Consider the following 21,663-nt stretch of genomic DNA (forward strand, 5'->3'; position numbering starts at 1 on the left):
CAGCATTTTCTCCTTAGAACCAGACACATGCACAAAAATACGTTCCCAGTCCAAGAAAACTGCCATGCAATGTGTTGTGTGTGGCCACTTAAGAGGCACAAACGTAGTATTCTGCCAGAAGCTCAGACCAGAGACGCTACCAACATGTTCACAGGGAACAATCAGGCCCCAAAGAGGGAGGCAGTTCACCAGCCCTCGGTGAGAAACAGGCCTCACCTATTACAAGCATAACCACAGAATCAGTTCGGGCAGCCAAACCGTGGGCAATTACTTCCTACAAGCTTCTATTTATTGTCCCATTGCTATGGTGCACGTCCCCTCAGCATCGATGGAACTGCGCGGGGTGCGTGACCAGTCTTCAGAAGTGAGAACAGACGGGGCAGGGGGAAACTGAGCAATTTTGCAGAAGCCTTGCATGTGTGAAGTAGCTAAAGGACACTGAGTTATTGGTTAGGTGCTGGCAAGGGAAATTGGCTGGAGAGCGGTCCCCACCCCCCCACCCCCCCCGCTCCGTTTCTTGGAAGCAGTATGTCTGCCAGAGGGCCAGTGTTTAATCGAACTAGCTTAGTTCTGTACACAGAGCGTATCTTCCTTCTTGCTCTGTTCTGCATCTGGCAGAGCGAGTGAGGCTGCTGGTGGTGGTGGGAATGGACGGGGGCAAAGCAGGGGTTCACCGTACCGTGTTGGAGAAGACGTCTGGGATAGCAGAAATGAATCGGATGGGACTAGTAGAGAAAGGGGGATGGGTCAAGGTATACTCAGCCTTTCATCCCTCGCCATAGATGGATGGTTTCCCGGACAGGCATCCTGGAGCCTGGTTCGCTATAGGGAGACGTCAGTGCGCTCCGGTCCCGGGTGGAAGAGCCCCCGGCCCCTCCCGCGCAGGCTTCCTTTATATAAAGTCCGGGGCCTCGTGGAGTCGGCGGCAGTGGCGCTCGAGCTCCTTGGAACCATCCCTCCTGTCGCTGCTCCGCCCGGGACAGCGCGCGCGCTCTCAGCTTCACCGAGAGCTCGGAGGGCTTCCCGCCGGGACCATGCGAGGCTTCGAGCTCCCACTCTTGCTGTTGGCGCTGGTCCTCTGCCAGGCGCCCCGGGGGCCAGCTGCCCCAGTGTCAGCAGGCACGGGCGGAGGGACTGTCCTAGCCAAGATGTACCCTCGCGGCAGCCACTGGGCTGTGGGTAAGTGTCCTGACAGTGAGATCCCCGCGCTCCTGTCCTCAGAGGGAGGGAACATCAGCAGGAGGGAACCTCTCTCCCCAACTCTTCATTTGGCTTGGGAGTTTAGCTTGGTTCCTTTCCTTCTACTGAAACACCCAGATCTCCCGCAAACTCCATCCCACCGTCTCTTGTTCTGGGAAACCCGATAGGTCCCTAGCCAGTGGCAGACTGGTCCCCAGGTCCCTTCCCTCCAGCTTCCCACCTGTGAGCATTTCTCTTCCGCGGGGCGTCTGGGGCACCCAAACCAGCTCAAAGCTCTCTCCCCAACACCGCTCAACCTCGCCTGCAGCTCGCTTTCCCTCTACACCTGCCCCGTGCCTCCTATTGTTCACCTAGCCTCGCCTCTATTCTCAAACAACTTTGGGGAGAGCAAGGTCCCTTACTGAATCCAGGATCCTGATAGACTGGACTCCCATTCCTGTGGGCTGGAATCCAGGCTGCAGTGGTGCACCGAGCAGAACCACAGGGTGTGGGGACCTGGGTGCAGCGTCCCCCACCTTGGGTTCAAGGACTCTCCTGAGTTTTCTCACCCCTTCCACTCTCTCAGAAGCCATGCTCTTTCCCCTGGTCCTTATGCCACCTCCCCCACCCTGACTCCCTGCCTTGACTGATTTCAGAGATCATGCCTACTCTCCAAGCTTACCTGGCCCCTGCTGCCCAAACCCCAGGCTTTTGTCCGTCTCTTAGATCCACAACAACACCCTCTTCCCTCTCTTCTTTCTGACTTCTGTCAACAAGTCCTGTTTTCTAGGCGCGGGCTTCTGGGCTTGCTGATTCCAGCCTAGGTGGAGAGGTCTGACATACAGTGAGGTGAGGAGTGAGGCTGGGTCCAGGCTGTGAGGAACACAGGCTCCCAGAGCTTTCCTAAAACTGGCAGGCCAGTAGCAGCTAACAGCTTGGCGCTACCATTCCCAGCATTACCTGGAGGTGCTGTGCCTCCCCAAGTAAACACAGCCTCCATGAAATGCTGAATCCAAGGTCTCCTGATCTGCACTCCAGTTAATTGTGACTACCTCACATTTCCTGAGCAATGGGTCCTTTCCCTAAAGAGCTTGAAGGGCTCTGTCTGTCTGTCTGTCTCTCTCTCTCTCTCTCTCTCTCTCTCTCTCTGTGTGTGTGTGTGTGTGTGTGTGTGTGTGTGTGTGTGCAGTGTGTGTGTCCCTAGTCAGGTACTTAGGAGCAGGGAACAGTGTATAGGAAAGGAAATGACTCAACCAAGTCTCAGATACTAGGTACCAAAATGAGGCTGGATTTGGGGGAAGGAAGGAGGCAGGCTGGAAGCTCTGCCTCTGGACTTTCATGTTCTGTTTTGCCAGAGAGGTCAAGAGCACTGGGATGCCATCTTATCGTTTTGGGAGGTCTTGCTAAAAGTCCCAGGGATGAAAGAATTTGTGGCCTCAGAGGGCCACTAGAATTCCAGGGGTCTGGACAGAGAGTGGAGCGCAGGTTGGCATGGGAGAAGCAGAGAAAGGGGTGATTCCTGAATGAAGAATACTGAAAAGGTGCTGAGGAACCCAACGTTAGAGCTGGTCATCCTCAGAAAGGGATTCCCAGGGCTTAGATTAAAAGGCCATTGTCTCATCCAGCCACCATTCAGTGGGCAGGGAGCGAGAATGGGTACTCCCAACTCCATCATTTTTCTCTCTTTATCGTCACACGAGAAGGGACCGTGAACTACCAGCTAAGCCTTGAGGACCAAAAGCCCCACAGGTGGGTGGGAATCTAGTGTCCTATCTGTGGTGCATGCCCAGCTGAGGCTGACCCACAGTCATTAGGGGGCACACCTGCCCTGGAATACTTAGGGTCCTTCCCTCAGTCACCCTCCACGGTGGTCCCACAAACATCACTTACAATTTTATTCTCAAATGCACTCTTCTCAATTCAGTATTTTTAACTGTGGGGGATGGGATGCAGGGCTTATTCACATAAGCAAGACCTCTCTACTGAGCTACAATCCCAGCCCTCCTCTGGGATTCTACATAGTTTAGGCAAGAGTTTGCCTAAGGTGCCCAGCCTACCTTCCAACTTGCTACAAAGCCCAGTCAGGTCTCACACTTGTGTGTGAGGAAAAAAAGCCCCAAACATCTGCATTTTGAGTAGGTACTGTTGGAAGAAGAGCATCAACAGGATGAGGGATGGGAGAATTAATTTTAGTTTTAAAATATCCTAAAACAATGCCCTTCCTCCCCAATTCCCAAAGACAGATAGCTCAGGGTGTTTTTTTGTGTTTTTTTTTGTTTGTTTTGTTTTTGCTTTTTTTTTCTGTTTTGTTTGAATTTTGGTGATGCTAAGAGTGAACCCATGCTATCAAGTGCCCTATCACTGAGCTATACCACCCATTATCTTTTTTGAGACAGACCTTATGATGTAGCCCAGCCTAGCCTTGAATTTGTGATCCTCCTGCCTCAGCTTTTGTAGTGCTGGGATCACAGGCATTTGCCATCATTCCATGCTTAGTTCCTCTATTGCTGTCCACAAGGAAACTGTCAGGACAACTCTCTCAAGGAGTTACTCTTCCTGGCTGAGAGAAGCAATGGAGAACTAGGAGACTGCCCACACTTCTCCTGCAGGGCTTTGTGTTCATGGGAATATTTTGTGTGTGTGGTGAACATACAGTCAACACAAAAACTAGTGACTATTCTCTGTGCTTCCCCAAAAGGCTCCCAGTTTTGGCTCTAGCTTTGATGTGGAGCAGGACTTGGGAAGCTGAATTGGGTGACATCACTGTTTGGATGCAGAGCAGATTCACACTCACCACAGGGCTACATCAAAGACTGAAATTTACAGTATGTGCTTATAAAGACTATTTTTCCATCTTCTATTTCCGTGTGTGTGTGTGTGTGTGTGTGTGTGTGTGTGTGTGTGTGTGTGTGTGTGTTAGGAACTGGGGTGTGTGTTCATGTTTGCACGTTTGTGGGCATATGTGTGTGTGTGTAGGGGGAATGCCTAGAATCATCCTTGATTGCCCTTCCAACTTATTCATTGAGGCAGGGGCTCTCAATCAGATCCAGAAATCTTGAATGTGGCTTGTCTAGCTAGCCAGCTTGCTTCTACCTTCTGAGGCTGGAGTTACTGGCAGGCCACCAGGCCCACTCATCGTTTGCACGGGCTCTCAGGATCTGGAGTCTGGTCCCAACGCTTGCACTGGCAAGTGTTTTAATCACTGACTCATCTCCTCTACCCCATAAATACGATTTCTTGGAAGTACACAATATTTTATATCTTAATGATGTTTTCTCAAATTAGGATAGTTTTTTTAGTTTCAACTCCGAAGAAATTAATTTATGTTTCAAGCCCACCCTTTGGTGGTATATTATACAATTTAAAGGTACAAAAGCTTCTCTTTTATTTCCATCCAGAGCAAAGCTTTATTATTATTATTTTAAATACTTGTCTTTTCTCTGTGTTGAGATCTCCATTATCCTGATATGGATGTTTGACAGACGATAGGAGATGAAGTGGAAGTGGGTATCTTGTCCATGTTGCCATGGAGATGATGATTTGGTTGACAGTAGCAAGCTCAAGAATGAAATAGGACCCAGGGAATGTGTGCTTCTCTGGGATGTTATAGATGGCGCACTTCCTGTAATAACTGGTGTGTGTGTTTGTGTGTGTGTGTGTGTGTGTGTGTGTGTGTGTGTGTGTGTGTGTGTGTGTTGGGAAGTGGGCAGTTGAACAGCACATCGCTGGCAGGCAAGGACTGACATTCAGTCTGGTGTCATCAGGATCTATGTTAGATCAATAATGAGATGGGCAGTGGCTCTATTTTCCCATTAGAGAAAAGTCCACAAACGTATTCCAGCGTAGCAGAGTGGAGGTCTTCATAAAATTATCTCCATCACCCCACTGCTTTATTGGCAGTGACTCGTTTCTCATTTTCAGCATCCTAACTAGATGACAGGCAATCATAGATTCCAAGAGTGACTGAGGTAATTACTGTGAGCATCAGGGTTCCAATGCTGTCTTCTACTCATCATGATTCAATTTCCTCTGTGTAACTAAAGCTGACGGCACATCAGCTTCCTGGGAAGTTGTACAACATAATCACCACGAGGGCCGAATGCATGGCTATTTTGTGGACAGCTGGGCCACAGTTGACCCAGCAGATGATTGAAACAATGTAAGAGTCTAAGCCTTCACTTGGGACAGTGTCCTTAATAAGCTCTTCAAGCAGCGTGGTCTCTTCTCCTGAGTGGCAAGTCCTCACTCAAAATCTCATTTGAAGACTGCCTAATACTAACAGAATTCACTTTTTTTTTTCAATTCACAAGATGATATACTGATATACGGTCCTTGCTCCTCTTTAGGACATTAGCTATTTGTAAATCATATTCTTATTTGCAGATCCGAGGATGATGCTCCGCTGTTTTAAAACCCCGGGAACTTAAAAGACTCTTCAAAACAGTATAATGTATTAGAACCTGGACCCTAGCCTTGTTATAATCCTAGAGCCTTTGCTTACGTCTCGAAGGTTTCAGAAAATCCCCCTTCACCACCCGACTATGGTGTCAATCAAATTAAAGTATCCACGCTCAAGCGTTCTGCAGTCCACCGATTGCAGCTCACGTGACAGACAGAAAGAAGGTGGACAGTGCCGCTTCAAAGGGTCTCTTTCCATTTTAAGCCATAGACAATCATTCAAGTTTTAGTCCTGCAATGTTTCCCTGGACGGTGTCTAATGTCAGTTAGTGCTGGAAGCACGAGACCTTTATTTTCCTGTCCACTTTAAATCAAAAGCACTAAAGGCTTATTAGTAGAATAAAGCTCTGTGTCCGAGAAACTGAGAACAGAGAACTGCCTAAGTGTGTCCATCCAAAGGATGAAAGTGTTAAGAACTCAGACCTGGCTGGGTGTGGTGGTGCACCTCTTCATCCCAGACCCCAGTCGGCAGAGGGAAGCAGATCTTAGGGAGTTTGAGGCCAGCTGGGACTACATGGTGAGACTCAGTCTCAAAAACAAACAAATGAACAAAAAACAGAAAACAAATGAATGAATGAACAAACAAAACAGGAATATGTACATTTGGGGTTTGTGAATTCCACCAAGTTAGACAAGCTGAGTTCAAACTCTGGAATCCACATGGTAAAAGAAGAGAACCTCCTCCCACAAGTTATCCTCTGACTTTCACACATGCATTGTGATGTTACGTGCGCACACGCGCACGCACGCACGCACGCACGCACGCACGTGTGCCACACGCACACTAAATGTAGAAAAAAAAAGTGCAGACCTGGGATTGGCCACCAACTACTTAGACAAGTGAATGTCCCTGTTTTCAATACTTTGGCCTCCTTCGTAGGGTTAACTAATTAAGTCATTTATAAAGTGGGCACATGTGCCTAGAACTACTGAGAGATTCTCAGAGACCCGAAAGAAACCTCCAAATTGATGTGGCTGCTGAACATCAGTCAGGACTTGCTTTTCATTACTCTCCTAACCCACCATCCCTTCCAGGTGAGGTTTTCTAGATTCAATTTCAGCTAAAATTCTGAGAAAGTTTAAATGAAAGATTCCTTTGGTACAATTGTATTACAGATAAGAGAAAGACAACATTAAAAAAAATCATACAAAGGAACACATCAAGACTTTGATTTTCAGCAGAAACTTGAAATTGGTCGTGGGAGACGTCGGGAGCCTGCCTTTCAGTTGGACACACAAAATTGATAGGCCTTCCCATTTGGAAGCTTTTTAGGTGTGATTCGGCCTGCCCTCTTCCTTTCATAGTTGACAATACTGAAGGCTAGGTGCTACAGCGCTTGTCTGAGGTCACCCCACTAGTCAGCAGAGGTGCTGGAGCCAAATCCAGGGCTCCCGAGTCACACACAGGTCTGAATTTTGTTCAGTTTACTCCCCATTTTGAACAGAAAGGAAAGTTTGTGTGTTGTGTATAGACTAACTCCTAATAAACAATGCCGTTGATTTTGCCTTTCCTGGGAAGCAGAACCCACCTCTACGGGCGTCCATTGCAGTGGCTGCTTCTTTCGTTCCCCTTGGTCGAATTTGTGGCATCCTGGTTTTCTTCCGTTTTTTACAGGACACTTAATGGGGAAAAAGAGCACCGATGAATTCCCGTCCCTGTATGAGTCTGAGGGAGACGGCCTGAAGGAGCAGCTGAGGGAATACATCCGCTGGGAGGAAGCGGCAAGGAATTTGCTGGGTCTCCTAGAAGCCGTGGGGAACAGAAGCCATCAGCCACCTCAGCACCAGCCTACTTGGGATTCCGAAGATGGCAGCTACTCTAAGGATGTTCCAAACGCAAAGGTGAGACAAACACGCTTCGGTTGTGGGGTGGGCGGTATTTAGGGAGAGTTGCAGGGGTGGGGGTGGGGCGGATCTGATCGGGGGACCATAAACTGCTTATTATTATTACCCTCCCCATTGTTGTACAAGATACCTGACCGAAAGCGGTTTGAGAAAAGCTGGCTTTGCTGTGGCTCACAGTCCGAGGGTACGGTCCACCAGAGGGGGCGAGGTGTGGCAGCAGGAACGTGAGGTGCCCGGACATGCTGTGTCCCAGAGAGATAAATGCTGGAGCTCCGCTCAGTTTCTCTTGCCTTTTCAGTCCATCCAGGACCCCAACCCTGGGGGTGATGCCGCCCACATCCAGCATGGGTCTTCCCCCCTGTTAAGATTTTTGGAAAATAGCCTCAAAGACACACCCAGAAGTATGCCCGTCGGGTGATTCCAGACCCAGTCAAGTTGACAAGGCAGACTGACCATGATGGGAAGTCTGTATGGTCAACACGCTAAGCCGACACCCACGTGGGCCGAGCAAGCTACTATTCAATTTTCATGCTATCTTTTCTTTGGATAGAATAGTTTTTCTCTTAGAAGAAAAAGCTAAGGTCCAAAGTCCAGTTTAGGAAGTTTTTACTAGTAATTATGCTCATTTGAAACAGTGATTATGGTTTTCATGAGAATTTTTGTTTATCTGTAGCCCAGGCTAGCCTCACACTGCAGGAGGGAGAAGGGAGCCTTGCTTTGCTCTGTTCTGAAAATGGATAACGCTTGCTTGTCATTCACAGGGCTCAGAGATCTCCCTGCTTCACTCTGTCACGCTGGTTAGCTCTTTGATGGCCTTTTCCAGGGGCTCAGAGCTAACCATTTTGGAGGGCTGCTTTCTGTCTCACTTCCTGCCCAGCCGTTGGGGGAAGTTTTGATGTTAAGGGCAAAGTAAAGTCTCTTTTGTTGCATGAAACACCTGGAGAAAAAGCCTTTAGTAGCTTGAGGGAGACCAGCTCCCCCTTTTTCCCCCAGGGTACTCTTGAGGAGGGAGAAGTGAGAAATGTGTAGATAGCTACATAGAGGAGAGAGACAGAAACACAGGATAGCCTCGGGAGGGCCTGGGTCGAAACCCACTAGCCCCTTCTACTAAAGGGCTTTTAAAGGAATGCCAAGGGGTGGAGCAAAAGACCTCCCCAAACACCTGGTGACCATGCACGTGGTCAAGCCATCCCCTAATGCAGCCCTGCTGTGTAAAGCAAGCTCAGATCTCACTAGAAAACCTTTGTGGGCTCCCACAGTAGCTTTTATTCAGAAGAAAAAAATCTAGATCAAATCAACCAATACAGAAATCAGTACCAAAATTACGCAGACCTCTGAGTCAATCTCTTGTAATGGGGTTGCAGATGGTCAGTTTCCTTTTCTGTCAAAGGCTCATTGGCTCCGAGGGGGCTGTGAACTTGTAACTGACTGCTCAGCCTCTACCCAGCCACACTTTTTCTTGGTCAAATGTTTTCCTGGAGTGGATATTTAATACGTGCATAGTTCTTATTTATTCGAGGAATACCAAACTCACTAAAGCCCTACAGCCCTCAAAGATAACTTTCTACAAGGATGAAAATGCACACGCTCTTGTAGCTCATTCATAAAACACTCTGAACACACACAACTGTGTCGTTCTTCTCCAGCACTTAGTTTTCTTTAGAAATTAAAGATATATTTATATTTTAGGTGCATGGGTGTTTTACCTGCCCGTATGCCTGTCCACCATGTGTGTGCCTGGCCTTGCAGGTCAGAAGAGGGTGTTGGATCCCCTGGAACTGGAGTTACAGGTGGTTGTAAGCCTCCCTATGGGTGCTGGGACTCAAACCCTTGTGTCCCTAACAGCTGAGTCATCCCTCCAGCTCCAACAATGCCTCATTGTCCTGAGCAAACAGCAGAATCCAGTTGGAGTTGCCTTGTCACCTGAACTTGCCTCTGCCAATCATTGGACTCCTGAAAAATCCAATAATTTCTCCAGGGCCCTCAATGTCCCATATTCAGCAGAATATTCAAAGCTTTGCAGAATTATGAAAGAATAACTTCACAGAGGTCTCCATGTGGCACTATTATAGGATGGCTTGAGGGGACAGTCCTGGAAAGTGGCTGTTACTTCTCCCAACACTACAAAGGTTCTTTTTTAGTGAGCCAGGCCTTGCTTTCTGATCTATCTTGTTATGCACTGTTTTTCTAAAAGCCCATCCCGTTCAATTCTACCTCAAGCTGAATAATTAGCTATCGAACACATCAGTCCTATTCTCTTGGATACATTTCCCAGAACCTTGAAAAACAAATTTAACAGTAACTTTAGAGAGCAAACCAGTTTATTGTTTCTCTTGCTTTGGACATTTTGCCTCAGTGAAAATATGTTGTTGTGAAAATTGAAACCGTTTTATAATTATCTTACCCAAAAAGGAAGGAGTGCCGAGAGAACTGGTCTATTAGAAATCCATAGATCTCCCAGTGCCAGAGAGAAGTTTAATAATCTAGCCGAGAACCACCAGAATTAGCTGCAGGAGCTTTCAGAAGCTGAAGGACTCTGCTTAAAATGAAAACCTCTCTACACATGCTCTGCTCTCTCCCAGCAGCCATAAAACACCCAGTCCCGATGCCAGCTCACCCAGAGCTGTAGTTAGAAACTGAGAATTTCCTATGTTTTGATGGCAAAGAGATTTACTTAATTCAGAGTGGTGTGTGGGAATGTGCACTGACTGCAGACTACTGGCTCAGAGCAGACGGGCCCCAGAGCTTTGCCAGCAAGAATGGCCAGGCATGTTCGAGTTAATGTTCATCTTTCCTTTACCCATTCTCCTTTCCCCAATCTTTTAATGCTATCCTGAAAATAATGGAATTTCTACTCCATGGTTTCTACAGCATGAGATAGGGTTCAGGTCAGATCCAGGGCCTAACCCATAATCTTGGACATGATTGTGGAATGTTCTGATAATCAAGGAAGGATTTCTTTGTAATGGAGAGCCTGGTTACTGCTCTTTGCAGCCTTGGGCTTTTCCTTTTATCTGTGGACATGAATACAGGGGTTGGGGATGAACTTGCAGAGGCTGATTGGGAAGATATGTAGGTGTACCCTCACTTTTTTTTTTTTTTTTTTTTTTTGAGGCAGAGTCTTTGCTATGCAGTCTAAGCAGTCCTGCATTGGTGAACTTCCTGCCATCAGCTTTCAATGTAGCTGAGGTTACAGGCATGTACCACCATGCCCAGCTTTTGTCCTCATTTTAAAGGGACCCCTCTTATGGACCGATAAAATCAGTCTAAGGCATAGGAAGTGGGTGGTTTTGTTTTTGTTTTTTGTTTTGTTTTTTTTTTTTTATGTTTGAAAGGTCCCTGTGATGGCTAGCTTTCATTGTCAACTTGACACCATCCAGAATTACTTGGGAAAAGAGTCTTAATGAGGGGTCATCTACACTGGGTTGGCCTGTGGGCATGTCTGTGGGGCATGTCTGTGAACAGCTGTATTGAGTAGGTTAACAGATGTGGGAAGACCCTGCCCTCTGCGGGTGTCACTATTCCGTAGGAAGGAGTTTCTGAACTGTATAAGAGTGGAGGAATCAAGCGGAACATACGCAAGCAGACATTAATGTCTCTCTGCTCTCGATTGTGGGTGTGATGTGACTGAGTTCCCACCTTGACTTCTCTGCTATGATGGACTGTAACCCAAAACTGTGAGCTAAAATACACATTTTCTCCCCAAGTTGCCTTTTTTACTTTTATTTTTTTTTTCAGTATTTTTCTAGTTTGATTCCTGTTGCTGTGATAAATATCATGACCAAAAGCAACGTGGAAAAGGGAAAGGAAGGGCTTACTTGACTTCCAGGTCATAGTCCATCACTGGGGGAAGCCAAGGCAGAACCCTGCAGGCGGGAATTGAAGGAGAGACCGTGGAGGAGGCACACAGCTTTACTGGCTTGCTTCACATTCAGCACCTTCTCTTCTACAGCCCAGGTTCGCTTGCCCAGCTTGCATTGCCAACAGTGAGCTGTTCCCCCTACAAAAACCAGCGAACATGATTATGTCCTCTCCCGCAGGCACAAAGGTCATTCTGATGAAGGCAGTTCCTCAGTTGAGGGCCCCTCTTCCCAGGTGTGCCAAGTTGACAACCAAGATTAGCCATCGCACTCGGGACATTCTGTCATAGTAACAGAAACGAAACTCGAGCAGTCCCCAAGGGAGTCTCACATAGAAAGCAACATAAATCAAGAATAACCAACAATCCTCCAATGACCCCAACAACTTCTGTGCAGGAGGAGTGATACCTCCCTCAGCATCTCTGCCTGCTGGACCCTGATCCTCAGCATACTCTGCTTTCTTCTTCCTTTTCTTTCTACCCCTTTTTGAGTTGAACTAAAACTTTCAGTTCAACATTTTGAAGGGGTGGGATGGGGTGGGGTTCCTCCTCATCCTCAGCTGGCTCCTTCCACGGCCATTGGGTCATTTGGCAGGAGAGGTGGTAGAATCTAAAAAAGGCTGGCCGTCAGGTGGTTGCAGTCTTGGTTCTGAGGGAGGAAGGCAAAGCTAATTGGCTTGTGTGGGAATCCATCCTCAGCCCGGGGCTCATTAACATCTGCTGCACACAGCCCAGCTGCCGAGCAGGTACCATTTGCCTAAGAATAGCAGTACTTCCTTCCCTTATTAGAAACGAGTGGCCAGTCTGGAAGCAGGGCAACGAAACTGCCAGAGAATCTTGGGAAGAGTAATAAACTCTTGTCTGGGTTAAAAATAATAAGATCTAGTTTCTCATCTCTTTGGGTAAAACTTGCTGAAGGGGAATAAAGTTTTTAAAAACTGTAATGATTTTTCCTTTATTCTCAGTGAAATTGAGCAGAAGCCACAGCAAGCAAATGGCAATAAATTTAGAATTTGGGCGGAGACCCAGAGGAACTCCTCTTCCTGAGTTGCCCACACTGCTATCATTTCCTGGTTCGGTTTGTAGATTCAGAAACAAGCTTTGACTAGTGTAGCGCAGTGGGGGGAAATAGCATTCCATAGTGCCCTTGTCTCCTTCCCCAGCTCTATTCTAATACCGAATAAAACCTTTAACTTTTAACAATGGTCAAAACACACCCGAGGAATTAGATCAGAAGACAAGTTTAGCAAGCATAACACGAGGCCCCCCAAGTGCGCCATTCCGAGGTGGTGGGAGGAGCTACTTCATTTCTCAGAAGTATGAGTCCTTCTCTAGCACTGTATTTGAATCCCCTAGAAGACTTGTGAAGGCAGAGCACAGGGCTCCTCACCAGAACTTCCAAGTCAGAAGATTTGGGAGTTGACCCAAGAATTTGCCTTTCTACCAAGTGATGTTGATGGTCTACCGGAAATGGGCACCACTAGACTCCTTGTCACTCACGTGTGTGTGCATAACTATTTCTAATATTTGTTTTTTAGATGGTAGACTCTCTGCTCCAAGTTCTCAAGGGGAAGGAAGGAACCTCCAGCTGAAGGGACAATGACAAGGACAGCTTCCAAGGAGCAAAACAAAACCCTTCAGAGACTTCTGCAAACATCAATTCCGCTGGCCCATCAACCAGATTTTCCTTGTGCAATTTACTTAACGGTTCTTGTATCTTTCAACCATGACTAAACTCATGATTTTCAAGCAGCATCTTCTGGTTTGAACTTGTTTCTGTGAACAACTGCCTAGAAAGCTTTCCAATGAATGCTTTTTTTTTTTTTTTTCCAGCTAAGCTTCTTGTTGATTGGATTCAGGGCTCCAATCTGCTATCATTCACAATAAAAGCTTACTTAATCACATTGCCCAAAGGGCAACTTGTCCTCCTATTTCAACTCCAAATGAAAAGATAGTATGGCAGAACTAAAAAAAAAAAAAAACACCTTGACCACATACTTTGGTGCTCACTGATTAAGGTAGGAGGAATCACCAGCTGTCACCTCTGAGGGCTACTTAGTGAATTCTTGTAGTGAGTAAAGTCATCAGGTGGGCTGGGCTGGTGATGGAAGCTGGCCTTCTCCATCACTTAGTGATTTCCTTATCTTTAGTCCTTACCATGTACAACCCCATGTGTGGCTGATGTTATGATATATTCTTTAGGATGGCCCCAGGAGCTGAAAATGCTCACCCTCCTTTAACAGACGAGGAGACAAAAGATCACAGAGGTCAGTTGACTTTCCCAAGGTTATGAGGCAGATGGAACTGGAATCCAAACATATGTTTTCTGTACCACTCCATTTTAAATCTTCTTTCAGCATGTGTAGCAAGCAATACTGCTTTTGTTTTTTGTTTTTGTTTTGTTTTGTTTTTGAGAGGAGTAGTAGCTCACCAGGCCAGATCCACTCAGGCTCCCCATATAACGAAAAGAATGAATTCAGGAAATTTCCTTCCTGTTTTCAAAGAATGTGGCCTGGCTGTCCATGAACACTCCCTGGCCCCATTTTTATCGTGACATTTGCACATGAACAGATTTTGAAACTTGTTGCCATATGGTTCAGACTTTCTTCGTTTAAGAAAAATTGCATTTGAATTTTTAAAAAGATTTATCTCGCCCCAGTTGTATCAGAGAAACATTAAAGAGCTGATGTGTTCTAGTGTCTTTAAAAACCTTGTTGATTGAAAACTTAGCCAAACTGAGAGCTGTAAGACACATCTTCTCTGTGCCATGACTGCTTTAGGGCCCCTACCCTCTGCCTTTGGGCTCTCTGGGCCCTCTTTCACAAGAACCTCACAGGGCTGGGGACGTGGCTCAGTGGGTATTCATGCGTGCTTGATGCACAAGCATAAATAGCAGAGTTTTGTCCAAACACCCACATAAAAAGGCAGGTGTGGTGGTGCCCACTCTGTAACCTCAGCAGTGTGGGGCACGGGGGCAGGAGGATTGTTGGGGTTTGCTGGCTGCCAGCCTAGCTCCAGGTTCAGTGAGAGATGTTGTCTCAAGGGAACAAGGCAGAGCAGGGCCCATACACATGTGTGGCCCCCACAACCATTTAAACTAAACAAACTTGATCATGAGTTGTGTCGGCTAAAACCTCATATACTGCTAATAAAAGAGGGTAAACTTAGAAGACTTCTAACAGGAAGAAGAAAACAGTGTTCCAAGTGAGGCTTTCCCTAACAGGGGCATTGCAGGCAGGCAAGGAGCCAATGGTTGAACAATCCCAGTGAGATTACCATTTGCTTGCTAGTCTCCTGAGAGCAGATGTACATCCCATGTTGGCAGAGGTCACTTTTCCTCATGGGTTCTGGCAGAGACGTAAGAACAGTTCTCTCCACTCTGCTGTCCCTCGCAGAGGCCCTCAATGTCGAGCTCCCTGAGCATTCAGATCCCATGATTTGAGGAGTCAGGTTCCTCCCATCCAGTAGGCACTGCCTCTCATCACCTGACAGCCCAGCACACGGAACCCCGAAAGCCTCTTCCTCTGGAGCTCACCCACAAATCAGTCATAACTGAGTGTGTCTGATTGGTGAGCCCCCAGCACATAACTGTATCTAGCTGCAAGGGCAGCTGGGACGTGTAGTTTTCAGCCTTCTATTTTGAGAATGTGGCATTAAAATAATGGGATTCTACCAAATAGGAAAAGGGTAAGCCAAAGATGTGGTCAACCGCACATATAACAGATGTCTCAACCGCGCATAACAGATGTTTCTTTCTCTCCCTTTTTCCAAAAAGAAAAGAAAAAGGAACTTCCCTACTTGGCTCCTGCACTGTTATGCTGAAGACATGTTAGGCTCCAGCCTGATGTTCTGGAGGTCCTGGAGCAAGGGGTGGGGGTGGAGCCACACTATAGGACAACTGTCTGTAGAGACCAGCTGTGTACATAGCCAAGACAATTGTGTCTAACGGGACGATACTGAAAAATCCTCACAAAGCAGGATGATCAAGAAGATGCATCCGAAAGGGAAGAATGCAACAACATCCTTCAAGTTTGCCAAGTGCTCTGAGTAATCGGTCACTCTTCACTTGGATTAGGGGTTCATGTGCTAAAATAGGTTGCTCAGGCAGTGCGGTATAATTTGCAACCTCAAAACGCCCCTTTTCAGTTCGCACTGGGGATGTTCCACCCTCACAGAGCATTTTGACCCAGCTCAGATGGATAGGGAATAATCCAAGCAGAGTGTGGGAACTGCATCGTTTACTCCTTTCTACTGGGCTGCTCACAGGAGGTCCACAGCCATGAACTCTGCCCCCACCCCACCCACAACCCCTCAACCCTGCATACCCACAATGAGGCGGCTTATGCCTCACCTCTCCAGCTGGTGTTTTCTGGTTAATCCACTTAAATAAGAACCAGTTAAACTATCTCTCCACTTACCCTAGTTTCCTTCTGTATGGGCTGGTTTGTGTGTCAACTTGACACAAGCTAGAGTCATCACAGGAAGGAGCCTCAGTTGAGGCAATGCCTCCTTGAGATCCAGCTGTAAGGCATTTTCTCAATTAATGATCAATGGGGGAGAGCCCAGCCCATGGTGGGTGGTGCCATCCCTGGGCTGGAGGTCCTGGAGCAAGCCATGGGGAGCAAGCTAGTAAGCAGCTCCTCTTCATGGCCTCTGTATCAGCTCCTGCCTCCAGGATCCTGCCCTATTTGAGTTCCTGTCCTGACTTCCTTCAGTGATGAGCAGCAGTGCTGAAGTGTAAGCCAAATAAACCTGTAGAATGAATCTTAAAGAGTCTTATTAATAAAATCAAACCTGAGCCAGGTATTGGGGTAAATGCTGGAAGGTCAGAGAACCAGAACAAGCCACAGCCACCTCACCTCGCCAGCTCCTCAGCTGGTCCTGTTTCCTCAGACTGGAAGCCTCTCTGTCCTCATATCCGAATGGCTCTCAGCTGAACTGTGCTGCTCAAAACCTAAAAGCTTAACCAGCCAAATGCTTCTAGTTTCTGGTCCTCACGCCTTATATACCTTTCCTTTCTACCACCACTCCCTGGGATTAAAGGCTCGCTTTCTGGAATTAAAGGCGTGAGTCACCATGCTTGGCTGTATCCTTGAACACATGGATTTCTCTCTCTGGAAAGCTAGGATTAAAGGCATGTGCTACCACTGCCTATCCTCTATGTTTAATATTGTGGCTGTTCTGTCTCTGACCCCAGATAAGTTTATTAGCGTGCACAATATTTTGGGGAACACAATACCACCACATTTGAACCCTTTCCTCCCCAACTTGCATTTTGCTCATGGTGTTTCGTTGCAACAATAAGAACCCTGACTAAGACACCTTGCCACTAAACATGTGCACAAACATTATATGACATATGGCCTATTGGAAAGAAGCAAACCATATTGTTAACACAAAGGACCTGGGAGGCCATAGATCAACGCCCAACAAAGTGTCATAGTCTGAAGGGACCTCTCATGGTCTTCAGAAAGAGGATGTTTCTGATGCTGTCATCATGTCTGAGTTTTCCTGAGTGGTGTCTGGTTGTGTGTTTAAATATTAAAAAAAAAATCTTTCCAGATCAAGTTGGGGAAAATGTCTCAGCCATGCAAGCATGAGGTCCCCTGTACCCATGTAGGGAGACGCAGAGACCAGAGGATCCCTGAAGCTTACTGGCCAGCCAACCTAGCCAAATAAAGTGAGAAGACCTTGTATGAAAAAATAAGCTGTATAGCAATTGAGGAAGAGTCCTGACATCAATCAATCTCGGTTTTCACATTCATGCAGACATACATGCATACACGGACATAAACATGTACACATACACCACACATCACCGTCATCTCATGGGCTTACAATTTTATTTTCATATAAAGGATCTTGATTAATGCCTTATGCTGCTGGTTAACAGCTAATGGTCCTCTCTGGAAATTGGTGGTAATTTGCTTGTAAGTTGTATCTATACAACAGAGATTGTTGTTAAATGAATGCAACAAAACCAAACCAAACAATATCTGTGGTTTAAAGAGAATGGAGGTTGGGGCCTGGAGAGATGGCTCATTAGTTAGGAGCAGTGCCTACTCTTCCAGAAGACCAGGGTTTGAGTCTCGAAACTCACATTGCATCTTACATCTGTAACTCCAGTCATAGGGGATCCAATAACCTCTTCTGGTTTCCATGGGCGCTTCGTGCATGCGATCTACAGACATGTATGCAGACAGAACACCTATACACGTGAAATAAATAAAGCTTAAAAATTAAAAATAATTCTTCACATGAATATTTTTTAGAAAGAGGATGGAGGTTTAATTTTCTCTCATATCACAGACAGTGGGGGCCAAGTGATCCTAGGACTCAGGATGCTTTGTGATTTTAGTCCTAGCATTGTTGCTATGGCTCTAGACAACACAACCCACTTTCAAGAAGAGAACCAGAAAAGACTGGGTCTATATTATAAAAGCAAAGCTTTCTCAGAAACCTAGTAATTGTGTTTTCATAAGACTTCTGTGCCATGACACTCTTGGCAGCCAGTGAAACAGAAATGTCATTTTCTAGAAAGAGGCATCGCTACTGTACCATGGCCTTAAAAAACAGTAAAAACAAACCCCTTTCTCTTAATAGGTGAGAGGATGTACGCTGGTTAGGCAACTAACAAGTGTTTTCCATGTCAACTGTTATGACACTGGATCCTGGAAATGATCCAAGTTGGAAGTAGAGAGTGTTGAGCCCACGATGAGCAGGAGGCCCTCAGACAATGAGTTTCTGGGTCTGCGTTGGCCGCACGCTTCATACTGTGTAGGGTGTGCCAGAAACTCACAGATCCCAGCGTGCTGTCTTCATGACCTTTGTGTACCCTCTTTTACATTTTTTCCTTTATTTTAATTTTAGGTGTATAGACGTTGTGCCTGGGTGTGCACACAGTGCAGGAAGAGGGCAGAGGACCTTGGATCCCCTGGGACTGCAGTTACAGATGGTTGGGATCTGCCCTGTGAGTGCTGGGAATTGAATCTCAGTTCTCTGGAAGAGCAGCCAGTGTTCTTAACCACTGAGTCATCTCTCCAGCCCCATATGCCATCTTTAAAATCTTTTATTATGTGTGTGTGTGTGTGTGTGTGTGTGTGTGTGTGTGTGTGTGTGTGTGTGTTTGTGTGTGTGTGTGTGTGTGTGTGTGTGTACTCCGCAGTACACAAGCAGAGGTCAGGGGACAACTTGACGTATTGATTCTCTCCATCATGTGGATGCCAAGGACTGAACTCAAGCCATTAGGCCTGGCAGCAGCCACTTTACCTGCTGGCACCTCCCCAACCCTCGTCTCAACTTCTGAAATGAAATCCAAGATGTGACTCCTTTTTTTTTTTTTTTTTTAATGTTGAGACCTTTATTTAAACAACTGAGAAAACATTGTTTCATGTAACTATTATTTATTTCTCTGCTATAGTGCCACATAACTAACCCTCAGCGTTAGGAGGAAAAGATTTGATAAATCCCGAGATAACAGAAACAGTACAACCAACCGTAAGGGAACACTACAGAGGAAAAAAAAAGAAGCCTTTAGGGTTTTTGGTTGTTTATACATCATAAATCATGTTTCCTAAGCTCTGTGATTAAGATTATCCCAAGAAGGAGTCACTAATTATTTTCCACCCATAGTTTTCACACCAGATTATGTTTACAGTTTGGAAGCTTAAACCCAAATTTCCTCCCCCAGAATAATACCAAGATAATGCTGAGTCTTTTGAGAGATTTGATCTGAACATGGGCACAGCAACAAATCAGACAAGGGCACCGTGGAAAGCTTATGATGAAGGAAGAGATGGAGCTCTCCATACGGGACAGAGGAAGAGTTCCGGCTTTGCCTTTAAGGGGTGCCATCAGATAAGGATCTAGGTATCAAGAAATATTGTGTACCCTTGTCTCCAGGAAGTATCTTGCTTCTAGGTTTGATATCCCCAAGGCTGTCTTTTCCTGGCTTTCCATTAAAAAAACAAAAAAACAAAAAAACAAAAACAAAAACAAAAAAAAACTGTCCAAAGAAATTACATTCCTATCCTCCAACTCACTTCTCCTTTGATCTTACATATTCTTACTTTATTCAAGCTATCTTCATGGCACTGAAAGATCTCTTCAACTTCATTTTAGTTTGAAAGACAGGTCAAGGTTCTAGGCCATTGGAGCAGGGAATCATAGCAGGCAGAATTTGAAGTAGCTGCTCATCTTGCATCCACAGTCAAAAAGCAGAGAGAGGAATCAGAGGTTGAAGCATCTACTCACACGGGAAAACCAGTCTGCTCTGCCACGCCCACCTGTCCACATGGATGCATGAGCTTATGAATATGTATGTATGGAAGGAAGCACATTTGCATGCCTCTTCCACTTCCCCTCAAGGTAAGCCGAGTGCACCCAGGAGAGTAGTCTGGACTCTGCAGAATGTACTTGCAACACTGGTTTTGTTTCCCCTGTAATCAGATTCTTTAATTAGTGGGAAATTAATGAACGATTCCATGAACTCTACATGGAAAACAGACTACTGTGGACCTTCAGAAATAACCATTGTATCAGAAAGCTGTTAATCAGTGATTCTCAATCTGTGGGTCAAAACCCCTTTGGTGGTTGAATATCAGATATCCTGCATATCAGATATTTTCATTATTATTCATAATGGTAGCAATTTACAGTTGTAGGATTGGTGAAATCTTTTCCCATTCTGTGGGCTGCTTTTCTGTCCTATTGATGGTGTCCTTTGCCTTACAGAAGTTTTGCAGTTTCATGAGGCCCCATTTAATTGTCGATCTGTTCAGGAATTTGTCTCCTGTGCCGATGCATTCAAGGCTATCCTCCACTTGCTCTTCTAGCAGGTTTAATGTATCTGGTTTTATGTTGAGGTCTTTGATCCACCTGGACTTGAGTTTTGTGCAGGGTGATAGATATGGATCTATTTGCATTCTTCTACCTGCTGACATCTAGTTATGCCAGCACCATTTGTTGAGGATGCTTTCTTTTTCCATTGTATATTTCTGGTTTATTTATCAAAAATCAAATGTCTGTAGGTGTGTAGATTTATGTCTGGTTCTTTGATTCAATTCCGTTGATCAAATGTCTGTTTTTGTGCCAATACCATGCTGTTTTTATTATTACAGCTCTGTAGTACAGCTTGAAATCAGGGATGATGATGCCTCCCGAAGTTCTTTTATTATATAGAATTGTGTTAGCTATCCTGGGTTTTTTTTTTCCATATGAAGTTGAGCATTGTTCTTTCAAGGTCTGTAAAGAATTGTGTTGGAATTTTGAAGGTTGTAGTTGAACTTTCTTTTGAACTACCAGTTCCCAAATAATGACACAGAGACCTCTTATTAATTATGGAAGTTTGGCCTTAGCTTAGGCTTGTTCCCAACTAGCTCTTCTAACTTAAATTAACCTGTTTATATTAATCTACATTCTGCCATGTGGCTCATTACCTCTTGTAGATGTAACCGTCTTATTAAATAAGAAATACAGAACCAATGCAAAGAAGAAAGCCAAGAGATCAGAGCTGAGAGCCTTACCCGTCTGCTGCAGCTAGCCTCTTCAGCCAAGAGACCTACTTCCTGTATTTTTGTCTTTATATAGACTTTCTGTTCTGCCTTCTCATTGGTTGTAAACACAACCATGTGACTGCCTCGTCACTGCCTGTCTGTACAGACCTCCAGGTCTTCTATTATTGGTATTGAGATTAAAGGCGTGTGTCTCCAATGCTGGCTGCATCCTTGAACACACAGAGATCTACCTAGCTCTGCCTACCAAGTCCTGGGATTAAAGGCATGCACCACCATCGCCCAACTTTTGCTATGGCTCTAATAGCTCTGACCCCCGGGCAACTTTATTTATTAACATACAAATCACATTTTAGTACAAATAAAATATCACTATAACCTCTCCTTCATATTGTATGTTCAACTTCCTGTAGATCTCACTGGCAAATCCCCCACGTCAGATTCTTTCTAGAGTTCCTATCTCTGTCCGGAAGTCCCACCTGTTCTCTCCTGCCTAGCTATTGACCATTCAGCTCTTTATTAAACCAATCAGAAACTAGCTTAACTGGGCAATAAAGGACAGAGATGCATCTTCACACAGTGTGATCAAATATCCTGCAACAGAAGGTGATTGTATTGAATCTGTAGATTGCTTTGGGAGGATGGCCATTTTTACTATGTTAATACTACCAATCCATAATCATGGGAGAGCTTTCCATCTTCTGATATCTTCTTCAATTTCCTTCTTCAGAGACTTGAAGTTTTTGTTATGCAGGTCTTTCACTTGGTTGGTTAGAGTTACCCCAAGATATATTATTTGTGGTTATTGTG

At 45.6% G+C, this 21,663-nt stretch overlaps 1 protein-coding gene across 2 annotated transcripts; it reads left to right on the plus strand.

Moving 5' to 3' along the window:
* Positions 1-517: 517 nt before the first annotated feature.
* On the plus strand, positions 518-13,096 carry Grp (gastrin releasing peptide). 2 transcript variants are annotated; one of them, XM_052742357.1, is made up of 4 exons: positions 518-1,179; positions 7,253-7,473; positions 7,681-7,690; positions 12,880-13,096. In XM_052742357.1, the coding sequence occupies exons 1-4, from the start codon at positions 783-785 to the stop codon at positions 12,942-12,944; spliced, it is 693 nt and encodes a 230-aa protein (XP_052598317.1). In that variant the 5' UTR covers positions 518-782; the 3' UTR covers positions 12,945-13,096. The 2 variants fall into 2 exon arrangements, with proteins under 2 accessions (XP_052598317.1, XP_052598315.1); XM_052742355.1 differs by lacking the exon at positions 7,681-7,690 and having other exon boundaries at positions 529-1,179; positions 7,253-7,479.
* Positions 13,097-21,663: the final 8,567 nt, after the last annotated feature.

This window comes from Peromyscus californicus, unplaced genomic scaffold (genome assembly GCF_007827085.1).
Source record: "Peromyscus californicus insignis strain IS unplaced genomic scaffold, ASM782708v3 Scaffold_17__1_contigs__length_78620276, whole genome shotgun sequence".
In the NCBI taxonomy this organism is placed as follows: domain Eukaryota; kingdom Metazoa; phylum Chordata; class Mammalia; order Rodentia; family Cricetidae; genus Peromyscus; species Peromyscus californicus.